At 40.8% G+C, this 24,602-nt stretch overlaps 1 protein-coding gene across 1 annotated transcript in view; it reads right to left on the bottom strand.

The window, feature by feature from the left end:
* nsrp1 (nuclear speckle splicing regulatory protein 1) overlaps nt 1–18,202 on the bottom strand; it is a 66,699-nt gene extending 48,497 nt beyond the window's left edge. Inside the window, exons 1-2 of the mRNA XM_063031287.1 lie at nt 18,002–18,202; nt 4,018–4,099 (exon numbers count right to left, since the gene is read on the bottom strand). Of these exons, the coding sequence (XP_062887357.1) occupies nt 4,018–4,099; nt 18,002–18,021 (102 nt within the window). The 5' untranslated portion in view covers nt 18,022–18,202. The remainder of the gene's footprint in view (nt 1–4,017; nt 4,100–18,001) is intronic.
* Nucleotides 18,203–24,602: the final 6,400 nt, after the last annotated feature.

The raw sequence follows: 24,602 nt of genomic DNA, 5'->3' as shown, positions 1-24,602 counted from the left end.
CCATGTCAGAAAGGTGCATCGGCTATGATTTATAATATTATTAAGAAACTTAGGAAAGCTCCATTTGATAAGATTAGGGTAGATTGGGAACAGGAATTGGGTTCTATCATTTCCGTGGATGACTGGGGGCAGATTTTACAATTAGTCAATACTTCCTCATCTGTGCTAAACATTCCCTAATTCAATTTAAAGTTGTTCATAGAGCACATATGTCCAAAGATAAATTAGCTCGTTTTTATTCTCATATTAATCCTTTTTGTGATAGATGTCTGGGGCAGATAGCCTCTCTAACTCATATGTTTTGGTCTTGTCCTACTCTGGAAACTTTTTGGAGAGACATTTTTAATATTATCTCAAAGGTATTGAATATAGATATCTCTCCTCACCCTATTACTGCTATCTTTGGATTACCTAAAACTTCCAGTAATCTTTCTCCTTCAGTCCGTAGAATGATTGCATTTCTTACTTTAATGGCGAAAAGATGTATCTTACAACATTGGAAAGAGCTTAATGCTCCATCTACCTTTTTTTGGTTTTCTCAGACGATATTATGCTTGAATTTGGAGAAAATTAGAAGCAATCTTTATGATTCCTCACTTAAATTTGAACAGACCTGGAGATCTTTTATTCAATATTTTCATTTAATGTAATTTTTTTTCCTTCCCCTTTCTGCTCCATATTTATATTCCCTTCTTGTTTTTTTCTACTGTTTTTAATGGAGGTCGGGTTTGAGGACATGATTTTAAGTCTTTTAACTCTACTTGTTTCCAAGTTAGCCCATTGCTTTGCCTTGCTTTTAGTTTAGTTGCACGGTGGGTTTTTTTTTTGGGGGGGGTTCCTTTTTCTATTGATATATATATATATATAAAAATTAGTATACTATTATGTTACCTTATTATTTTATGTTTAAATTACATTGTATCATTTCTTTTCTGTTTTAATATCTCTTGTAATTTTATTATATTCTAACAGTGTATTAGTGCCTATATGGCTTACCTTTTGTATACTTATTTAATAAAAAGATTTTAAAAAGAAACAGCAGAGACCAATCGTTCGGCACCAGCAGCGGCTCAGGAGTCGCCAGTCAACGTTGACAAATGTAAGACCACCTTTGGGACTCAAGCTCCGGATTTTCCTTAAGGTTTACTCCCAAAGCCTTCCCTACGAGTGGCTATAATCACAAGGCAGCAAAGGCTTGAGGTCAGAGTTTTCCTCAATTAAAGGTACTTTGATTTTTTAATTCCTTTTTATACTATTTCCATGAAGCTTCAGCTAATTGTGGCAGCCACTTAATTAGGCCAAAATGTACTGGTCCCGATGTGTCCCAATTAACCAGAATCCAACGTAGTTAACATTGCTACTTAAAGACCCTTTCACGTTTCTTTCAAAATTTCATTGTTCATTATTTGTTCTATAAGAAAGATCTGTTAGGTTCTGTGTTTCAATATTAGATGCTTCATTAGATTATTCTTATGAACAATCTTCAACCTGAAATGTTTGCTGCTTGAACTGCAGCATGAGTAATGCCCTGGTAAAGGTTTCACAGCTAACATTGTAGGATATTTCATTTAATGGTCTTTCTGTCAAAGCCATGTTTGGGTTATTGTTAGAGATAGCAGGTGCTGAGGAATGTGAGCCATCCAATCAGGAGAGAAGGTTGGGGGAACAGGGTTTTTTTTTGTGCCTGACATCAGTGTGAGCCTTTGTCTTTGTTCAGTGGGAGATGAAGAGAGAAGATGGTAGAGAGAACTGATCGTAGGATTCGATCCAGTGGGGACCGCGATGAGTGAGTTTCTTAGCACTGAGTTGGGAGACTGCCAGTGAGGGCTATCGAGCCATTTCCTGAGATGCCCAGGAAGCACGTTCCTTGCATTTTTTGCTTTAATTGAAGACATCAAGTACTTCTTTAATATCCAAAAGAAAAGTTAAAGTAAAGAAACTTTTGAAGCAGATATGAATGGGATGGTCTAATCTCCCAGCAGTGTCCAAACCCCACTAAGGTATATTTCAGTGGTTAAGATTTGGAATGTAGTAGAGGATGGAGGTCACAGGATGGGCGGGTAACAAATTCAATCCAAGTGTTCATAGGCCGGCTGGTGGCGCAGTGACATCAGCACCGGACTCCGGAGCAAAGGTTCCCAAGTTCGAATCCGGTCGGGCCGCTCCCGGGCACGCTTTCCATCCCTGCCAGGTTGAGTGTCGAGCTCGCAACTCAGCCTTGTTTAAAAAAAAAACTGTGCTGTGAGGAGGACGTGGGGGACCACTTACAGAATCTTTCCTCCAAGACAACCACTTGAAAAAAAAGTGGTCGCCAAGGCTCTGGCAGAGTATGGCACACAAAAAAAAAGTTCGTAAGAGGAGTGATAGTACTCAAAAGAAAAAGAAAGTTTGCAAGGCTATAGGTAGAATGTGGAGGAAAAGGACTAGATTAGTCTTGCATGGAGCTCAAAGTTTAAAGGTTCAAAGTAGATTTTGTCACCATATAGTAACTTGAGATTCATTTTCTTGCAGGTATTCACAGTAGAACAAGAAATAGAATAGAATCAACGAAAAACTACAAAGACTGACATCACTATGCACTATACCTCTTGTTTCTTCCTTCAGTAGTCAATAATCAGCTACTTGGTTTAGCTGACACAGAGTGAGAGAAGTTGTTATTGTGACACCATTCCGCCTCGTTTGCAGTCTCACTCCTATATGCTGATTTGTTACCCTCTCTGATTCGATCGGCAACAGTGGTGACACCAGCAAACTAGAATATGGCATTGCAGTTTTACCTAGCCACACAGTCAAATGTATAATGCAAGCAGGGCAAGAGGCCAAGTACACAGCCTTGTAGTGTAGCTGTGCTGATGGTGATGGAGCTGGTACTGATTCCATGGGATCAACAGTCTTTACGGAAAAATGAAGAGCCTTTTCCTCTTCTGTGATACTGTCTTGGAACCCCTCAAAATCCACTCTTAAGCCATTCACATATCCACATGTTGAGAGATTCACAGAAAGAGTTGCAGAAATTACCCTGGACTCGCTGTTACATCCATTACTGATCCTAAAATAGAAATGCTAAATGTAGAATATAATTACAAGTTACTTAGTAAGATTAGGTCAGGAAGAAATAGATTCAAACTTGTGCATGAAATTTGGGGTTTATTATCTGGAAATTATGATACGCATAGAGTTGTAATTCAATTCCCAAAGCAAGATGAAAGCCTCATTATCTGTTAAGAAGCCATCAGATATTGAAATTGAGAATCTGTGAAAGATCTTTCTGCAAACATAAATGATGGATATTGAAGAGAGTGATCTTCTTGTAGTTAACTAATGTAAATGTTGTCATTTTTTTTTAAAAAATCACCTCAAACGTCATGTAGGATAAGCAAAAATAAGTTTAAGGAATCAATAGTATAAATTGCACATGCTGTTCAATGGATGATGTGGGTGGGTAATTTTTATAAATATACTCGATTCATTCTAGAAGAATTATCAGTTTTCACTAAGGAAAAAATACTTCTTTTAAAAATTGAGCTCGAGTTCTAAAGGAGTATTATCTGGAGGTTTATTTTCAAAGAACAGAACTGAAAAGTCAGTATTTCATTTGCAACACATGCTTTGGCCAACACAATAGGAGAATAAACCCACTTAACAGCTGAGAGCAGCATAATGTCTCTTACCTTGATGATAGGCTTTTCCTTTTGAAACTTCATAGGTTATAGTAGAATCCCATGCACAATCTAATAACTTTAAAAAAAGGACTGTTTGCCCTATCTCAATTGCTGCACATGCATAAGATAAAGGTTCAAACTATACTGCTTTGAAATTACTTTTGCACATTAACAAACTGCCATATCATCAAAGTTTGAAAAGAGTGCATTTTTATTGCTAATACATTCAAAAAGAATAGGTAAAATTTTAAGTTAATTTCAAACAATTTTTATGTACTTCTTTTTCAGTGTGAACCATTTTGCACTTGTTAATAGAAAATGAAATCAATTGTTATATAGATATTATGTAACTTACCTCATCATCTGAGTCATTGAAAATAGAATGTTTTGACAACGCCAAAGTATTCTGCTTTGCCTTGGGGAGAATAAGCCCATATCTGTGAAGAGGAAAACAAAATGGTTTGGTAATATGCACTCTTACTCCCCCAAAATCTAAGTATCCATCTAGATCTATTGGATCACCAGCAACTGCCTTGGATATAGCCAATAAGCTACTCAAGGAATCATATAGCAGATAAATAGTCCATCTGTCCCACTGTGTTTATGCTGATCAAGTATCTATCTATATTGATAGGTGGTTAAGAAGGCATAAAGTGAGTTGGCCTTTATTAGTCAGGGGACTGAGTTCAAGAGCTGTGAAGTGACGTTGCAACTCTACAAGACTCTGATTCAACCACACTTGGAATATTGTGTTTAGGTCTGGTCACCTCACTACAAGAAGGATGTGGAAGTTTTAGAGAGGATGCAGAGGAGACTTACCAGCATGTTGGCTGGGTTAAGAAAGCATGTCTTATAAAGAAAGGTTGAGCGAGCTAGGACTTTTCTCTTTGGAGCGAAGGTGATGAAAGGACTTGATAAAGTATACAAGGTAAGAGGCATAGATAGAATGGAACCAACACTTTTTACCCCAAAGCAGCAATGGCTAATATGAGAGGACATAATTTGAAGGTGATTAGAGGACAGTATAAGGGGAGATGTCAGAGGTAGTTACTTTTATAAACAGAGACAGTATTGAGCTCATGGAACATACTGCTGGGGTGGTGGTAAAGCAGGGGTTCCCAGCCTTTCTATGACATTAACCAAGGGGTCTGTGAACCCCAGGTTGGGAACTCCTGTGGTAGCGGCAGATATATTAGGGATATAGTTACTCTTAGATAGCCACATGGATGATAGTAAAATGGAGGGCTTTGTGGGAAAGAAGGGTTAGACTGATCTTGGAGTAGGCTAAAAGGTCAGCAGAACATCATAGGCCATAGGCTCGATATTGTGCTGACCAGTTATGTTCTATGTACATTAATCTGATTTATCATAGCCTACTATGCCTTGGCAATTCAAGAGCTTGTACAAATGCTTTTTTTAAAAAATATTGAGAGAATACTTGCCACCATCATCTTCTCAAGCAGTGTTTCAGAATGCAGCCACTCTTTGTGTGAAAGAAATGTACCTTAGGTTCCTTCTAAACCCATTATTCCTCCCCCTAAACTGATGTCCTCTGTTCCTATACATATCTGCTGTTGGGGAAGTCATATCTGTCCCATCTATGCTTTTTATAATTTTGTATACACCCATGTCATCCCGTGCACTTGTCACTCCTTCTCTGCCACCTGTTGTACATCCCTCCCACAGCGCGCCACCCTCGCTCGCCACTCCCAACATCCTTATCTCCCGCTGTCTGCTCCTCATTGACAAATACAGTACAGTGGAAAAGACTTAAGCACCCTAACTACAGTTGCAAGAAAAAAGTTACAAACCCTTTGCAATTACCTGGTTTTCTTCATTAATTACTCATAACCTGTGGTCCAACTCTCACCTAAGTCACAATAATAATAGACAAACAATCTGCCTAAACTAATAACACACAAACAATTGTACTTTTCATGTCTTTATTAAATATATTGTTTAATCATTCACAGTCCTGGTTAGAAAAAGTATGTGAACCCTTGTATTTAATAATTGGTAGAACCTCAGCAGCAATAACCTTCACCAAATGTTTCCTGTAGCTGCTGATCAGATTTGCAAAATGGTGAGGAGGAATATTAGACCATTGCTCCATAAAAAAACTGTTTCAGTTCATCAATATTTCTGGGATACCTTGCATGAACAGCCCTCTTTGGGTCATGCCACAGCATCTCAATTGGGTTAAGATCTGGACTCTGACTTGGCTATTCCAAAACATGAATTTTCTTCTTTTTGAACCATTCTGTTGATCATTCTGCGTTTCTGATCATTGTCTTGTTGCATCATTCATCTTCTATTACGCTTCAGGTCACGGACAGTTACCCTGACATTGTCCTATAAAATGTCTCAATACAATTTTGAATTCATCGTTCCCTCAATGATTGCAAATTGTCTAGACCCTAAAGCAGCAAAGCAACCCCAAAACATGATGCTCCTTCCACCATGCTTCAGTTGGGATGACAATTTTGTGTTGGTGTGCAGTGCTCTTTTCCCTCCAAACATAATGGTGTGTATTCCTGTCAAAAAGTTCAACTTTTGTCTCATCTGTCCACAGAATATAGTCCCAGAAGCATTGTCTAAAATCCAGGTGGTCTTTTTGCAAACTTGAGGTGTGCAGCAATATTTTTTGGAGAGAAGTGGTTTCTTCCATGGTGTCCTTCCATAAACACCATTCTTGTTCAGTGTTTTTCTTAATAGTGGACACACGAACAGAGACTTTAGCAAGTTCTAGAGATTTCTGCAGATCTTTTGCTGTTACCCTTGGATTCTTTTTCACCCCCTTTAGCATGGCATATCGTGCTCTTGGTTTGATCTTTGCAGGACACCCACTCCTAGGGAGAGCAGCAACAGTAGGGAACTTCCTCCATTTGTGGACAATTTCTCTAATTCTAGACTAGTCTTTAGAAGTGCTTTTGTAGCCTTTTCCAGCTTCATGCATCTCTGTAATTCTTCCTCTAAGGTCCTCTGGAAGTTGTTTTGATTAAGGGACGGTGCACATAAAGAGATTTTTCTTGAGACGAGCAGGCTCTGTCAGTAACCTACCTTTGTGTGTGTATTTTTTTTTATAGGGCAGGGCACCCTACAATCCACATCTCCAATCTCATCTCAGTGATTGGAACACCTGACTCCCAACAGCTTCTGTAGAAGGCATTACCCCAGAGGTTTACATACTTTTTTGAACCTAGACAGTGATTGTTTAAATGGTTTACTCAGTATTGATGAGCAGAAGTGCAAGTGTTTGTGTGTACAGGTCCACAATCCCTTATCCGAAATCCTTGGGGTCAGTTGCATTTCGGAATGCAGAATTTTTCGGATTTCAGACCCCCCCACCCCCAATACCAAAAAACACGTATGCCCAAGTCCCTTATTTAACCTGTCTCAGTGCGGTGGACTTTAGGACCCGGTGATGCACCAAACCTATGCATATCCTCCCGTATACCTTAAATCATCTCTAGATTACTTATAATACCTAATACAATGCAACTGCTATGTAAATAGTTGTTATACTGTATTGTTTAGGGAATAATGACAAGAAAGAATTTTATTTCCAACAAAAACATTCAATAAAACATAAAAATATACAGCTTCAAACGAACCGAATCAAACATATGGTAAATGACTTATTGGAATAAATACAGAATGTCACTGTCACTATAAAACTTCCGTAACTTGTCTTTCTGTTTATTTAAATCATATACAGTGGTAGTTCCGACACTATTTTCTTCAGTAAGATGCCGCACAGACACACCACGATCAAGCTTCTGCAGTAACGCCACTTTCTGTGTTATTGATAATGACAGATGCTTCCTTCTCTTTTTCTCATTGTTACTCATTGAAGTATTTGCAGCTCCTTTTGACATTTTCACAGCGAAATTAAACACAAAGTCAACAGTGAACACAAAATATCAGCGAACAGCAAATGCACATGTAACCAGTACGAGCGCTGAGCCACAACTGACGTCTGGTGGCCTCTGCTAGTGCTGCCACGTCACACCTGAGTGACGTCAGCTGTTGGTGAAAAAAAAATTCGGTTTTCAGAGCTTTTTGGATTTCAGAATTTTGGATAAAGGTATGTGGACCTGTATTAGTTTAGGCAGATTGTGTTTGTTTATTATTGTGACTTAGATGAAGATCAGACCACATTTTATGAGTAATTAAAGCAGAAAACCAGGTAATTGCAAAAGGGTTCACAAACTTTTTCTTGCAACTGTATACGCACAGTATTCACCCAAGACTTCTGCACAGTACTGTACCTCTATCAGGATCACCGCGAGCCCTCTTTGCTCTACAGGAAACAAGCTCAGCCTTTCAAGTCTCCTCATAACTGAAACATTCCATCCTAGGCAACATCCTGTGAAATCTGGTCTGCATCCTTTCCAGTGCCATCATCCTGGTTCCATAATATGTAGACGATATCACACAATATTGTGGTTGCAACCTAACCAATGTTTAATAAACTTGTATCAAGGCCTCCTTGTATTTATGTTGTTCACCTCAGCTACTGTAATAAAACCAAGCATCTCCTTATGAAGTCACCTTCAGGGATTGTGGATTTGTACACCAAGAGTAGCGTAGCAGTGACAATGGTGCTATTACGGCTCGGGGTGTCCGTGTTCGGAGTTTAATTCTGGTGCCATCTGTAAGGAGTTTGTACATTCTTCCTGTGACAACGGTTTCCTCTGGTGCTCCAGTTTTCTCCCACATTACAAAAACATAACAGTTATTAGGTAATTGGTCATTGTAAATTGTCCTTTGATTAGGCTGCTAAATATGTGGGTTGCTGGGTGGAGCGTTTCATTGGGCTGGAAGAGCCTGTTCTGTGCTGTATCTCACATCAATCCACACCTATCAGGATTAAGTACTAATTTGCCATCTGATCAATAACATTCTTTAGCTTAAAACTACTCTCTTCACTATTGATACTCCCAGCAATTTTCATGTGATCTGTAAACTTACCAATCATTCACTCTACATTGACATCTAAGAGTTGAAAGAGGAACTAGGTTATAGTACTAGGGAATTTCAACTGCTCATAACTTGGATCATTTTACAGTGAAAGGATTAGATAGGGTGGAAAGTAGTGGATATGGCCCAGTCCATTACGGGTAAAGCCCTCCCTACCACTGAGCACATCTACACAGTGCACTGTCGTAGGGAAGCACCATCCATTATCATGAGCACCCCACAAACCAGGCTGTGCTCTCTTCTCTCTCCTTTCATCAGGAAGGTAGTACAGGAGCCTCAGAACCCACATCAACAGGTTCAGGAGCAGTTATTACCCTTCAGCTACCAGGCTCTTGAATCAGAGGGGACAACTTCACTTGCCTCATTTGCTGAACTGTTCCCACAACCTATGGATTCACTTTCAATAACCTTTCATGTCAAGCTATCAATATTTATTGTTCTTTTTCTTTTGTATTTACATGGTTTATTGTATTTTGCACATTGGTTGTTTGGCTGTCCTGTTGGGTGTGGTCTTTTATTGATTCTACGGTGTTTCTTAGATTTACTGTTACTAGTTAAAGTTAAAGTCTGTCCCGAGCCTTATATGCTCATCAGGCCTGTGCTTATGCCAGTTTCCATGGCGAGAAGCGACTGAGAGTACGAGACTACCCCCCCCCCGATAGGACGCCAGTCTATCGCGAGGTTAACCCCCAGCATTTTGCTGGTACCCATTTTCAGCTGGGTGGACTGGAGCAGTGTGTGGTTAAGTGCCTTACCCAGGACATAACACTTTGCCTTCGCTGGGGCGCGAACTCACAACCTTCAGATCCCTAGTCCAATGCCTTAACCGGTTGGCCACGCACCACGATTTACTGTTATGCCCACAAGAAAATGAATCTTAGGGTTGTATATGGCAACGTATATGTACTTTGATAAAAAGTTTACTTTGAACTTTGAAACCCACACTATCACAGGAAGAATGTACGAACTTGTTACAGACAGCAGCAAAAATTGAACCTGGGTCATTGGCGCTGTAAAGCGTGGCATGAACCACGGCACAATCATGTCTTCCAGTTGAAGTGCCACCTCAGCCATTATCACTCATTACTGCAGCAATGGCCCCCTTGATTCATGTAATGACCCCTCCTCCTTTACATCTCTCCCTATTATGCCTGAAAAGTTTATACCTTGGAATGTTGAGTTAAACTTCTTTCAGCCACATCTCAGTGATGGCAGCAACACTCTTCTCCCACATGCTAATCAATGCTCTAGTCCTGACGAAGGGTCTCGGCCACGAAACGTTGACTGTACCTCTTCCTAGAGATGCTGCCTGGCCTGCTGCATTCACCAGCAACTTTTATGTGTGTCGCTTGAAATTCCAGCATCTGCAGATTTCCTCCTCTATAAAGCTTGTCTGACCTACCAGTTCTTTGATTAAAATTGAGCCATTCATCCTATGTGCCTTCCCACATGACTGTCCTGATGACAGAACAAACCTAGATTTTCTTTTATATTTAACAGGATCTTACCCAAAACTGTACAGCTACTGTCCCATTTCTTAACAAATTAGTTTAACCGCCCCCCCCCGCAGCAAGGATATTAGAGAAGGTGCAGCCCATTCACTCCCTTTTCTCTTTCACCAATCAACTCATCCCCTCCCCCCTCCCAGTTTCACCTATCACCCACCACCTTGTGCTTCTTCCTTAACCCCCCATCACCTTCTTACTGACTTCTCCTCATTCTTTCCAGTCCTGATAAGGGTCTCAGCCCGAAACATCGATTGTTTACTCTTTTCCATAGATGTTGCCTGGCCTGCTGAGTTCCTCCAGCATTTTGCTTTGAATTTCTAGCATCTGCAGATTTTCTCATGTTTGCGAAACCATTCACTGAACCATTTTTAGTGCACAAAACAAATTTGATTAACCGGGGAACAGAAGTTCAATTGACCACTGCTAATACACATTCCAAAGTATCTGCAAATATGGCAACACACAAACACAAATCCAGCAAGCACAACTCCCTCCTGCAGAATAACAGGACACATTCCACTGTTTCTAGTATAGTAGCGAAGCGGTTAGCGTAAAGGTATTATAGCGCCAGTGACCAGAATTCAATTCCACCACTGTCTGTAAGGAGTTCGTATATTCTCCCCCATAATCATGTGAGTTCCCTCAGGGTGCTCTGCTTCCTCCCACATTCCAAAGATGTATGGGTCGATCAGATGGGTGTAATAGGGCAGCACGAGCTCATTGGGTCTGAGGGGTCTATTACCATGTTACAAGTCTCTAAATCTAAATTTAACATAATCTTGGCCACAGAACTTGGACACTTCACCTGTGAGTCTGCTGGTGTGATATATATACTGTGTCCGGTGCTCCTAATGTGGCCTTATATATATTGGTGAGACCGTTTCGCTGAACACCTACGCTCTATCTGCCAGAGGAAGCAGGATCTCCCAGTGGCCACACATTTTAATTCCACATCCCATTCCCATTCCAATATGTCAATCCATGGCCTCCTCTACTGTCGAGATGAAGCCGCACTCAGGTTGGAGGAACAACACCTTATATTCCGTCTCGGTAGCCTCCAACCTCATGGCATGAATATTGACTTCTCTAACTTCCATTAATGCCCCTCCTCTCCTTCTTACCCCATCCCTCCTATTTATTTAGTTTTTTTTCTTCTCTTCTCTCTTTCCTTCACACAATAACTCCTTGCCTGTTCTCCATCTTCCTCTGATGCTCCCCTCCCCCTTTCCTTCTTCCAAGGCCTTCCGTCCTATGATACTCCCCATTCTCCAGCCTTGTACCCCTTTTGCGAATCAACTTCCCAGCTCTTAGCTTCATCCCTCCCCCTCCTGTCTTCTCCTATCATTTCGGGTCTCCCCCTCCCCCTCCCACTTTCAGATCGCTTACTATCTCTTTTTTTCCGTTAGTCCTGACAAAGGGTCTCGACCCAAAACGTTGACTGTACTTCTTCCTGTTGATGTTGCCTGGCCTGCTGCGTTCCACCAGCATTTTGTGTGTGTTGCTTGAAATTCCAGCATCTGCAGATTTTCTGGTGTTTACACAGAACTTGGAAATTGTTTCTCCCCTTTCCAATTAGGCATGGAAAAATCCCTGCCAGAAAGAAATTCCTCAAAGGAAAAGATAGCGAAGAGAAAATAAATCATATTCCTGTCTAATTAGCTGGTCAGTAAACAGCAAAAATATGACCTCAACAAAACATTTTTTAAAAATGACTTCATTCTTCTCAGCCCTTTAAGAGTCAAAGTAAAGCTGTCTAAAATGTAGTGACATTTATTCTCATTCTGTAAAATACTTCAAGCAGCACACTGTGAGAACAAAACAAACTGAATCTGAAATCCAGCTCCTATCTCATAATCTATTAATTTATTTAGTCGGACTGTAATTTCCTCCTTATCAAAATAGGTTTATCCGTTATCTAACTTAATTACATGAAAATTTTTTAAGATCTTTTGATGCTACAATACAGCTTGAAAATACTTCAAAACAAAGGAAATGCACTGACAGATTCTTTGCATTAAGCCTATTGAAACAGTCACATCTAGACACCTGCAGATTTTCAAGAGCCTCCAATTTATGCTGGGTAATCTATCCCAATAAGCACATCTCAACAATATGGTGGCTCGCTGAGAAATGCTGGCAATGCTGTAGCAAACTGCCGTCATCCCTTTCCATCGCAACCACAAACACCCACTCTCCCCAAAAAAAAGTTTCTGTAAGTTTGGGGCTTCACACAAATTCCAATGTCCCAAGATTGCTTGCTCTAAAGGCAATTCTCCGAGACTGTGAGGTTGATAAATGACACACATATATTGAGCACCTGTCTGCTGCACTTATGTAGGTCAGACTGGACATTAAAACTTCTCAAAGGCTTTGATGGCTGTTCAAAGTACATTTATTATCAAAGTATGTGTAAATTATACAACCTTGAGATTCGTCTCCTTACAGGCAGCCACAGAGCAAGAAACCGGAGGGGAAAAAACTAACAAGTACCCAATATGCAGAGAGGGAGGGAAAAAACACAGAATATGCAAACAATAAAAGCAAGCAACAGCACTCAGAACTAAAGTGAGTCCATAGATATGAAGCCTGGAGCAGCCAGAACTGGCTCACAGCTTCAGTTCATCACACAGCGGGACAAAAACTGAGCTTACAAATAAAACCCAGAGCACACCACAGCCTCAGCGCTGTGGACAGTGGTGTAAACATCAGAGCAGTAAGTAGAACTGGCTGGACTCTCGCCTCCAGTCCCAACACCCAGCCTTTTCAATCTATCTAGCCCAACATTTAAATTGTCCAAACAACAGGTCATTCCCCACACTAGGAACGGGGCCGTTTCTTTAATACGCTGTAGACAAGAACCCCACTGCCATGTTCCAGCCTGTGCCCGACACTTAGATTGAACCAATTTGCTCTTGATTTAGATGGACCGGATGCAAAACTCATCCACTCTCACTTTTCCCGCTTCACACACCCCGACTCCATCTCGACCTCGTTCTAACCACTTCCCCTTGACCTTTTCTCGACCCTCCCTCGACTTTGCATCTCACCTGCACACCTTGATCATCGAGTCAGCCTATTCTGCACTCAGCTCTTCACTCGTTATGGTGGTCGTTTACCACAATTTTTCACAGAAAAAGTGTTATTAATAAAGTATTTAGTTGTACAGTATTTCTTGTTTTATGAACTATCAGTAAGCTGTAGCCCATATTAAACCAGAATCCGCTACTGATTAAGTTCCTGTTATCCTGTCAACTGCGATTATTGCTTTCCTGTAGTGTATGAGATACTAATTATGAACTAAAACGTGCATTCCTGACCCTTGAACTACATCTATTTTTGTGCCCCTTTCATCTCAACTTGGGTGAGTGAGCCAACCTATCAACTTTAAACATACCAGTGCTTGGAAAATGTAAACACGAGGAATTCTGCAAATGCTGGAAATTCAAGCAACACACATCAAAGTTGCTGGTGAACGCAGCAGGCCAGGCAGCATCTCTAGGAAGAGGAACAGTCGTCGTTTTGGGCCGAGACCCTTCGTCAGGACTAACTGAAGGAAGAGCTAGTAAGAGATTTGAAAATGGGAGGGGGAGGGGGAGATCCAAAATGATAGGAGAAGACAGGAGGGGGAGGGATGGAGCCAAGAGCTGGACGGGTGATTGGCAAAAGGGATATGAGAGGATCATGGGACAGGAGGCCTAGGGAGAAAAAAAAAGGGGGAGGGGGGAAAAACCCAGAGGATGGGCAAGGGGTATAGTCAGAGGGACAGAGGGAGAAAAAAGAGAGAGAAAGAATGTGGTGTATATAAGTAAATAACGGATGGGGTATGAGGGGGAGGTGGGGCATTAGTGGAAGTTAGAGAAGTCAATGTTCATGCCATCAGGTTGGAGGTTACCCAGATGGAATATCCCGATGTGGCCTTCTATATATTGGCGAGACCCGACGCAGACTGGGAGATCGTTTTGCTGAACACCTACGTTCTGTCCACCAGAGAAAGCAGGATCTCCCAGAGGCCACACATTTTAATTCCACATCCCATTCCCATTCTGATATGTCTATCCACGGCCTCCTCTACTGTAAAGATGAAGTCACACTCAGGTTAGAGGAACAACACCTTATATTCCGTCTGGGTCTGGTGCTCCTGATGTGGCCTTCTATATATTGGTATTGGTATACCAATATTGGTATATTGATATATATACGTTCTGTCCCCCTTTTCCTTCTCCCTGGGCCTTCTGTCCCATGATCCTCTCATATCCCTTTTGCCAATCACCTGTCCAGCTCTTGGCTCCATCCCTCCCTCTCCTGTCTTCTCCTATCATTTTGGATCTCCCCCCTCCCCCTCCCACTTTCAAATCTCTTACTAGCTCTTCCTTCAGTTAATCCTGACAAAGGGTCTTGGCTAGAAACGTCGACTGTACCTCTTCCTAGAAATGCTGCCTGGCCTGCTGCGTTCACCAGCAACTTTGATATGAGTGCTTGGAAAATAATTATTTTATGAATTTCTATCTGTTATGCAATGGCTGTGAAGTTAAGGGGGAATGACAACCATGATACTGTATTGCATGACCTGGAATATATATGCCACATTTCATAAACATTAAAATCAAATAAATTTATTATCACTGTTATATATGACGTGAAATTCAATCATAAGCAACAGAAAATCTGCAGATGCTGGAAATCCAAGCAACACACACAAAATTCTAGAGGAACTCAACAGGCCAGGCAGCATCTATGGAAAAAAAGTATCGTCAACATCTCAGCCTGAAACTTCCACTGTACTTTTTTCCATAGATGCTGCCTGGCCTGCTGAGTTCCTCCAGCATTTTGTGTGTGTTGCTTGATGTGAAAGTTGCTGTTTTGTGGCAGCAGTGCAGAGCAATGCAGTGCATATCATTGCTATAAATTACAAGATAAATAAATAGTGCAAAAAAAGAGGTGGTATTAATTGATACATGGACCATTCAGAAATTAGAGGGCAGAGGGGAAGCTACCGCCTCTGAAGTTACTTCAAACAGGAATAGCATTCAGATGTCCACATAATCAAAAGGCTGACATACTGTAAATTACAACATACTCATGGCATTCAACCTGATTTCCAGGTATTCCAATAGACAAGTCTACTTTATATGCATAAATTAAATGTTTGTTTTGAACTGAAAATACACAAAATAGATAGTTTCAACAGAGTGGTAAGATCCAGGATTGTTAGAGCTCAGAACGTCTGTTGTAAACTGAATGGACTCCTTATTGAGAGCCCCAAATAAAGTGGAAGGATCAAATCTTGCTCCTGAACAGTGGACAATCAACAACTGTTCCAAAGTTATTCAATTTAAATGCCACCACTTTTTCCTCATTTGAAGATTAAAGCAACCCATCATAAGATCGTATGGCATCCATGAAATGCAGAACATAATCAAACATTGTGGTCAGAGAAAATTCAATATCTGATTTGGCCATTGTACTTGATTTGCTTGGTCATTTTTATATGAAAACAAAACATTTGACCTGCCAGATGAATGTCTCACTGATGTGTTACTGCCTTCTGAAATTATATTGGCACAAGATTGGAGTGTTATGCTTTCTGCTGACTGTTAAAAGATATATTTTTCAGTGAGTGTTTTGCTCTAAATCCCCAGACTGAGCTTTTATTTCACATGTTCCGATGTTTTTGGGTCTGTGTGCGATTTTGTGGCCTTCTTAATCACAGGATAAGTGAAACAGAGGTCTAGATTCTGCTCTGGTAATGAGGCCAAAGCTATCACTGTTCACTGACAATACAGTATATGATTCGCAGTTTCTGTAGTACACATATAGACAATTAAGTGCATAAACCCAAAGTTGTTGTCAGTGAGTTCTATTGCTCCATTGAGGGCTGCCTCCTCCAACAGAATCTGCAAAAATCAATCACAGTAAGTCTTTCAAAAATATTCTTGCTGTAAAATATCCTGAAAATACTCAGAAATATTACTTTGTTGCAGGAGGTAATGAACTTATAAATAGCTTATTAATCCCTGACGAAGGGTCTCGGCCCGAAACGTCGACTGTACCTCTTCCTAGAGATGCTGCCTGGCCTGCTGTGTTCACCAGCAACTTTGATGTGTGTTGCTGGAATAGATTGTGGTTGGGGTGACTTGGGTCCCCAATGATCCTAAGGGCCCTTTTTACACCTGTCCTTGTAAATGTCTTGCATCATGGGAAATTCACAACTACAGATGTGCTGGGCTATCCACACCACTCTCTGCAGAGTCCTGCGATTAAGGGAGGTACAGTTCCCATACCAGGCAGTCAGGATGCTCTCAATTGTGCCCCTGTAGAAAGTTCTTAGGATTTGGGGGCCCATACCAAACTTCCTCAACCATCTGAGGTGAAAGAGGTGCTGTTGTGCCTTTTTCACCACAGCTGGTGCGTACAGACCATATGAGGTCCTCGGTGATGTGGATGCCGAGGAACTTAAAGCTGTTTACCCTCTCAACCCCAGATCCACTGATGTCAACAGAGTTAGCCCGTCTTCATTCCTCCTGTAATCTACATCGACATGTCCTGCCATCTTCAAAAGTTAATGATTATATACCTACGTCCCACTCTGTACACATCCATCTAGATTTCATTACCATTATAAAAAAAAGGCTAAAAGAGCTTCCTTCACAGCTCTAAACAACATACTGCTGCTGATAAAATATGGTAAATTCCAGAAATGCAGCAGCCAATTCAGAGAGCAATATTGAACATGGAGCACAATGATAATGACCTGTTATTTTTTGTAATGCTCATCAATGGATTGGTATTGAACAGGATACCAAATACATTTGTCCTGATCTTTGAAATAACACCCTCTATTTGAGACATGACCTCTTCTCAATACTACCATCAAGGAGATGGTACAGGAGCTTGAAGACCCCACATTCACTTTTAGAACTCCTCCCATCCCCTATCAGATTTCTGAACAGTTCATGAATGCTACCTCAATATTCATCTTTTCCATTATTTATTTTAGAACTTGTTGTATTTTTTGTACCTTGCTCAACTGCTATCACAAAACAATAAACTCCACAAAATAGGTAAATGACAATAAGCCTGATTCTAAATTTACTGGAACTCAGTGAGTCAAGCAGCAGCCAATTTACACACAGAGAAGTCCAATAAAAGAGCATTATGACATTTGTTTGATACAGAATTAAACTGGAGCCTTTATAAGGTTCTTTGGGGAATGCTGGTAGTGGTGGGAAAGAAACTATCAATGATTCAGGTTGAGACCTGCACCAAGTCCTGCTTGACACCTTGATTTATCGGTTTATCGACTCAGACCAAAGTGCTATCAATTGCATCACAGCTGCCCCCTCAAAGTGTACAAATTCGCATTTAACCTTATTAAAATGCACATGCTATAACAAATTTCCTTGTCCGTCTCTGATCCTCTATCATCTTGAACCTTTAAGTCATATGCACAATTATAGAGAGGTACAGATACTAAGAACTTGCGTGCAACAACATCAAAAGCCAGTAGGTTCAGACAACACACAGAATATAATTAATACACAAATTATGCAAGAGTGAAGAGGAAAAAAAGAACGTGCAAAACAAGACGTTAATGCCATAAAACACAGTGACATCAATGGCAGGGGTGACGGGGTGGGAGGAGGGAGTGGGGCCGGGAGAAGGAGGCCACCCCTGGAATCGCCATTTCCCACAGGCCTATCTGCCCGGATCTCAGCCCGAGCCTACACTCGAGTCGGCGCTTGTCCCTGGGCCGCTACGAAGCTGTAGCGCGGGGCCTGGTGGCCGAGAAGCGGAGAGTCGAGCTCTGCAGCACGGGAAAACGCACTCGCTTGTCCCTATGTTACTTACTGTTTCGCAGGAGCCGCCATCTTCGCAGCCGCTCGACTTCCGCCAAGGGAGGCGGGGTCCGGTTGCGCCGCGTAACAACCGCTTTCCAGCGGCGACTCTCCCCGTCCACCTCCGTCCCCGGCCCGCTCTCCAAGCGGCGACTCTCCCCGACCGTCCCCGGCCTGCTCTCCGCTGTCTGCCGGTCGTGCTACTGTGAGTCTCCCGATCCGTTCTCCAACCAACAATCACACTAGTCTCCGCCGTCGGCCGATCTACTCCGCTATAACAACAAACACCTGACCTGAAAAAAAACAGAATAAACCCCGAAAATTAAAAAAAATCTTTCTGGATATCTAAAGCCAGAACATCAAATGCAGGGAATACTCAGCAGGTCAGGCAAAAAGAAACAGCCAATGTTTCAGGTGGAAGACCCTTAAACTTTAGTGTCTCTTTTTCTTGGATTTGGTCAATATCTTTTCCCAACCCCCCTCAGATGTAACCTCTTCACCCAAGACATAGACAGCTCTAAATCATCTATTTTTGACAATTGAAGTGCTGGTAGAGAGCAGGTCAACCCCATCCACGCTCACAAACAAGAGAAAATAAGCTGTAAATCCGAGCAACACACACAAAATGCTGGAGGAACTCTGCAGGCCAAGCAGCATCTAGGAAAATGATACAGTCGATATTTCTGGCTGAGACCCTTCGCCAGAGTCAAGGGTTTGGGGCCTAAATGTTGACTGTACTCTTTTCCTAGATGCTGCCTGGCCTGCTGGGTTCCTCCAGCAATTTGTATGGGTTCCTCCATGTTTGCACAGAAACCCAACTACAAATCTAACCATCATGTTGTAACAAGTGTGAACTAGGAAATAGCTCAAATGATATTTTCCCCATCATCTTTGATTGTTGTAGCAACAAAAAAAATTTGCTTGAATTAAAACATAAGTGGTTTTAGGGTCAAATCAGCTGTCAAACGTTTAATAAACCTCTCAGGGCCTTTACCCAGTAATCTTAAGATTATGATTCACATTTCTGGCTGTTTTGATGATTGTTCATCACTTTATTAACTACATAAAATTACTTACTCTTCACAAAATGTCTCAAAACATGTTACAGGAATATGATAACCAGAGGATAAGGAAGATAAGGCTTCCAAAGACACAATAATCTGGAAATTATGGTGTGCATCAAGGGTATGATTTGAGCCTGCTGCATTGTACAGTAGTGATGGTTTCAGGTCATGGACATGTCACTGTAATTTCAGCAAAGTTTGACCTTGTGGTTACTGAACTGCCACTGCATATTTTGCTTTCCTGCACCACGGAGCACAAAGGCATAAAATCAGCATTCATCTGCTCATCTGATCGCTGGAAGTCTGTACTTATACCTCATCAGACCGATCTTAATAATATTTTGCACATCATCGTCCTGCCCTTACTTGTCACATTAAATGCGTCATTTTGCGTCAAGGGTCAACACAGCCCAAGGATGTGCTGGGGGCAGCCCATAAATGTCACCATGATTTTGGCACCGACATAGTATGCCCACAATTTACTAACCCTAATCCGTATATCTTTGGCATATGGGGGGTAACCCACGCAGTCTTGGGGAGAATGTGCAAACTCTTTACTGACAAAAGTGGGAATTGAACCCTGATCACTGATTACCGGCACTGTAAAGCGTTGTTTTAACCACTGTGTACCATGTTGACCTATTGTATTTGTGCCACAGCACGGCAGTGTAGCGGTAGGCATGGCACTACTACAGCTCAGGGTATCAGAGTTTCGGAGTTCAATCCTGGCATACTCTGTAAGGATTCACTGTATATCATCCCCAGTTATCTCCAGGTCACCAGTTTCCTCTCACAGTCAAAGACATACTGGGTAGGCTAATTGGTCATTGAAAATTGTCCCATGATTAGGTTAGGGTTAAATCGGGATTGTCAGGGACTGCTGGGGTGGCGAGGTTCAAAGGGCCGGAAGGGCCTTTTCTGTGCTGTATCTCTGAAAAAATGAACAAGCTGCTTAGGTCTGAAATATGAACTGTTTTTCTTACCATACATACAGCTTGATCTGCTCTGCTGAGTGTTTCCAGTGTTTTCTGGTTTTGTTTCAGAAACAGAATCAAGTTTAATATCAGGCATTCATTGCAAAAATTATTAACTTAGTGGCAGTGGTACAATACAAGATAATATAGAAAAATAAATAAGTAAATCAATTACATATATATACATATATGTATATTAAATAGTTAAATTAAAAATAGTGCAAAAACAGAAAAAAAGTGAGGTGATGCTCATGGGTTCAAAGTCCATTCAGGAATCTGATGGCAAAGGGGTAGAAGCTGTTCCTGATTCGCTGAGTGTGTGCCTTCAGGCTTCTGTACCTCCTTCCTGATAGTAACAATGAGAAGAGGGCATGTCCTGGGTGATGGGGGTCCTTAATAATGGATGCTGCCCTGTTGAGGCACCGCTACTTGAAGATGTCTTGGATACTATGGGGGCTAGTACCCAAGATGGAGCTGACTAATTTTACAGCTTTCTGTAGCTTCTTTCAATCCTGTGCAGTAGCTCCCAACCGCACCGCCCCCCCACTACATACCAGACAGTGATGCTGCCTGTCAGAATGCTCTCCATGGTATACCTCGAGATTTCCAAGTGTTTTAGGTGATAAACCAAATTTCCTCAAATTCCTGATGAAGTATAGCTTCTGTCTTGCCTTTTTTATAGCTGCATCGATATGTTGGGAACAGGTTGGATCCTCAGAGATCTTCACACCCAGGACTCTCTCTCTTCACTTCTAATCCTTCGATAAGGATTGGCTCATGTTCCCTGGTCTTACCATTTCTGAAGTCCTCAATCAGCTCTTTGGTCTTACTGACATTGAGTGCAAGATTGTTACTGCAACACCACTCAACTAGCTGGTATATCTCACTCCTGTACGCCCTCTCGCCTCCATCTGAGATTCTACCAACAATGGTTGAATCATCAGTAAATTTATAGATAGCACACAGTCTAACCACACAGTCATGGGTATAGAGAGAGTAGAGCAATGGACTAAGCACACATCCCTGAACTGAGCCAGTGTTGATTGTCAGCAAGCAAGAGATATTATCACCAATCCGCACAGATTGTGGCCTTCTGGTTAGGAAGTCAAGGATCCAGTTGCAGAGGGAAGTACAGAGGCACAGTTTCTGCAGCATATCAATCAGGACTGTAGGAATTATGTTAAGTGCTGAGTAATAGTCAACGACCAGCATACTGACATAGGTGTTTGTGTTGTCCAGGTGATCTAAGGCCAGTGTGAAGAGACATTGCGATTGCGTCTGATGTAGCCCTACTGTGACGATAGGCAAATTGCAGTGGGTCCAGGTCCTTGCTGAGGCAGGAGTTGATTCTAGCCATGACCAACCTCTCAAAGCACTTCTTCACCATAGATGTGAGTGCTACTGGACAATAGTCAGTAAGGTAGGTCACACTACTCCTCCAGGGCACTAGTATAATTGTTGCCCTTTTGAAGCAGGTGGGAGCTTCTGACCATAGCAGTGAGAGGTTGAAAATGGCCATGCATACACCCACCAGTTGGTTGGCACAAGTTTTCAGAGCTTTACCAGGTACTCCAGTCGGACCTGCTGCCTTGTGAGAGCCCATCCTCCTGAAAATCAGCCTAAATCAGCCTCCAGGACAGAGATCACAGGATCACCAGGTGCAGCAGGGGTCTTCACAGCTGTAGTTATATTCTCCTTTTCAAAGCAGGTATAAAAAGCATGAGCTTGTCTGGTAGTGAAGCGTCGCTTCCATTGGGTTTCGCTTTGTGGGAAGTAATATCCTGCAAACAGTCCTAGAGCTGGGGTACAACTGATGTCGCCTCCAACCTCACTTGAGTTGCTTCTTTGCTCTTGCAAGAGCCCTCCACAAGTCATACCTTGTTTTCTTGTATATACCAGTGTCATCAGACTTGAATGCCACTGATCTCGCCCTCAGCAGACAACGAACCATCTGGTTCATCCACGACTTTGGTTTGGAAATGTGCAGCAAGTTTTCATAGGCGCAGGTTTTAATGAAGTCGGTAGGGGAGATGTGAGAGCTTTTTTTTTTACATAGGAAGTGTAGGTCCATGGGACACTCTGCCAGGGCTAGTGGTAGAGGCAGATACATTAGGGATATTTAAGAACCTCTTAGGTAAGTGGATGGATAATGAAAAAGTAAAGAAGCTATGTAAGAAGGAAGGGTTAGATTAATCTAGAGTAGGTTAAAATACCGGCATAGCATCGTGGGCTGAAGGGCCTGTACTATACTCTAATGTCCTATGTTCTCTAACCTATTAGGAGCTAAGTAGCATATGATAAAGGTAAAAAAGATATCTTGTAAATTAAAAACTTAATTTAAGTGAAAATGCAATTAAATAATAAATGATTTTAAAATTTGTGAACATGGACTTACCAGAGCTCCTTAGTAGAGACATTATAATATTCCTTTCTGGGTGCCTAACCAATGGTCCTAATAACTGTCACTATGCAGCTCACTGAGGCATACCAAACAATAACAATATATCTTTGGATATCAAAAGTAAAGAATGGGGTGCTGCATGTAATAAAAGCTCCTGCTGGTTCTGCTCTGAAAATAATATATTTCTTATCTATAACATAGACATTTTAAAAGAAACCAAATTACATGCAAAATACCAAAAATATTATTGTAGCAGTGCTTTATTAAAAAGTGCAATATTACAAAGATAAAAATCACCATTTCAGAACCATTATTAATATCAACACAAAATTCATGGTAAGCAATCCATCATCCTTCGGGGACTAATATTAAACTCTAGTGGTTTGCTCCATTTAATAAGAAACAAGCTTTACACATATATTGTTTGTTTTTTAAAAGCATACGCCATTTGTCTCCACAGCTATTACTGTAATCAGCATTCTCAAGAATTTTGACAAGATTTTCAGAAATATATTTTTATCACTTTTTGCTTTACTTAATTGTGTCACGATGCTGAAAGACACTACAATATTTGAGACTACATTTATAAAGTCTGAGGAATCATAAGCACATGACAATGGAGTTAGGAATAACAATATAAAGATGGTTATTTAATTGTGAGTAAATTTACAAAGCAAATGAACAAAGTTGTAGAAAATTAATTTCAATATCATTCCACTCTCTTTGAAAATGCAAATGTTGCAACCAAATTCTTCCTAAATTTTGAATAGCAGTTTTGTCTTTTGAGCAGCAAAATTTCTGAATAAATTCAGATAGAAATTTGGAATTTGCTTATACACGCATTTGATTTTGATATATTTTGAAATTAAATGTTTACAGTAAAACTCAATAATTCAGCGTACTTGATACTGGACTGACAGGTATCTTTGGACTATTGGTTATCACTTCAAATAATATATCAACAAAATGTTAACTTTGCCCTTTGTTCTCTAGTGCATAATAAATTTTCCCATGAGCTAGGTGAGTTTAATGGAAGCGTCACCCGGATGATTTTAAAAGGGGTGAAGGAATGCAAGAACAAACTCCACCCACCCATGACTTTATAAAAAACATGGAAAGTGGGCCCTGTTGAGGTTGCAGGAAGTGAGGAAGAAAGTCCCAGTGAATTTTAAAGGAGCATGAAAATAGATCCTGGTGAACTATATACTGAATCATCAGAATTTCTGTACAATAGGATAGCAAATTATTAATCTATAAAATCATTGATCTTTAAAATGTCATGGACAAGGACAAAAACAACTAAAAAAAATTGACATATGACTCCTTAAGTCTGTTCTGACATTTCATTTTAATTGTGGCTGATTTTAAATCAAAAAGGTTAGTCCTGAAGAAGGGTTTTGGCCTGAAATGTCAACTCTTTATTCCTTTCCACAGTTGCTGCCTGACCAGCTGAGTTCCTCCAGCATTTTGTGTGTGGTAATGGAATGCCATTGTTTTATATCTCATGGTTTGAAATCCATAGGGAAGGAATTAAATTACAATTCTACAAAATCCTGGCCAAGCTATGCCTAGAGTATTGCAAAATGTTCTGGAATGATATATTTGCCTTGGAAAGAGTGCAGCCTAGAGTAACCTTGGGTTAGATATTTGTTCTCAACTACTTCTGCTAAATGGCCATATTGAGCAGCAGCCACACAACAAACTGAATTTTGGAAGGAAAATCTGACAAGCAACCATTACTATATTGTTCTGCTCAGTGCAAATAAGCAAGAACATATTTTTGTTTGCTGCACTTCATGTGTTGAATGACAAAGACATAACAAACAAATCAAAATTTTATTTCCTCAAATTTCCCAAATGTTGAAGTTATTAAGATGAAACCAGCCAGATAATTCCACTAACTGAAAAGATAAGTGGTCTAAAAGATAGAATCTGTCCTTTGAGAATTGAAGTTAAGAAGTATTTCTACATAAAGTAAGGCAAGAGTTTGAAACTTTCGCCCACGTGTAATTTTAAACCTAAAATGAGAGAACTTGCCTAAACAAAGGATTTTATGAGTTATGTAAATGTATCTCATAATCAGATCAGTCACAATTTCACTGAATGAAAGAATGGACTTGTGGAGTAACTGATATACTCTTCTGGTAATTTCAAAATAATGAACCCATAGTCATC

The sequence above is a fragment of the Mobula hypostoma genome, chromosome 23 (assembly GCF_963921235.1).
Source record: "Mobula hypostoma chromosome 23, sMobHyp1.1, whole genome shotgun sequence".
Taxonomy (NCBI): domain Eukaryota; kingdom Metazoa; phylum Chordata; class Chondrichthyes; order Myliobatiformes; family Myliobatidae; genus Mobula; species Mobula hypostoma.
This window is presented reverse-complemented; position numbering and strand designations above follow the sequence as displayed.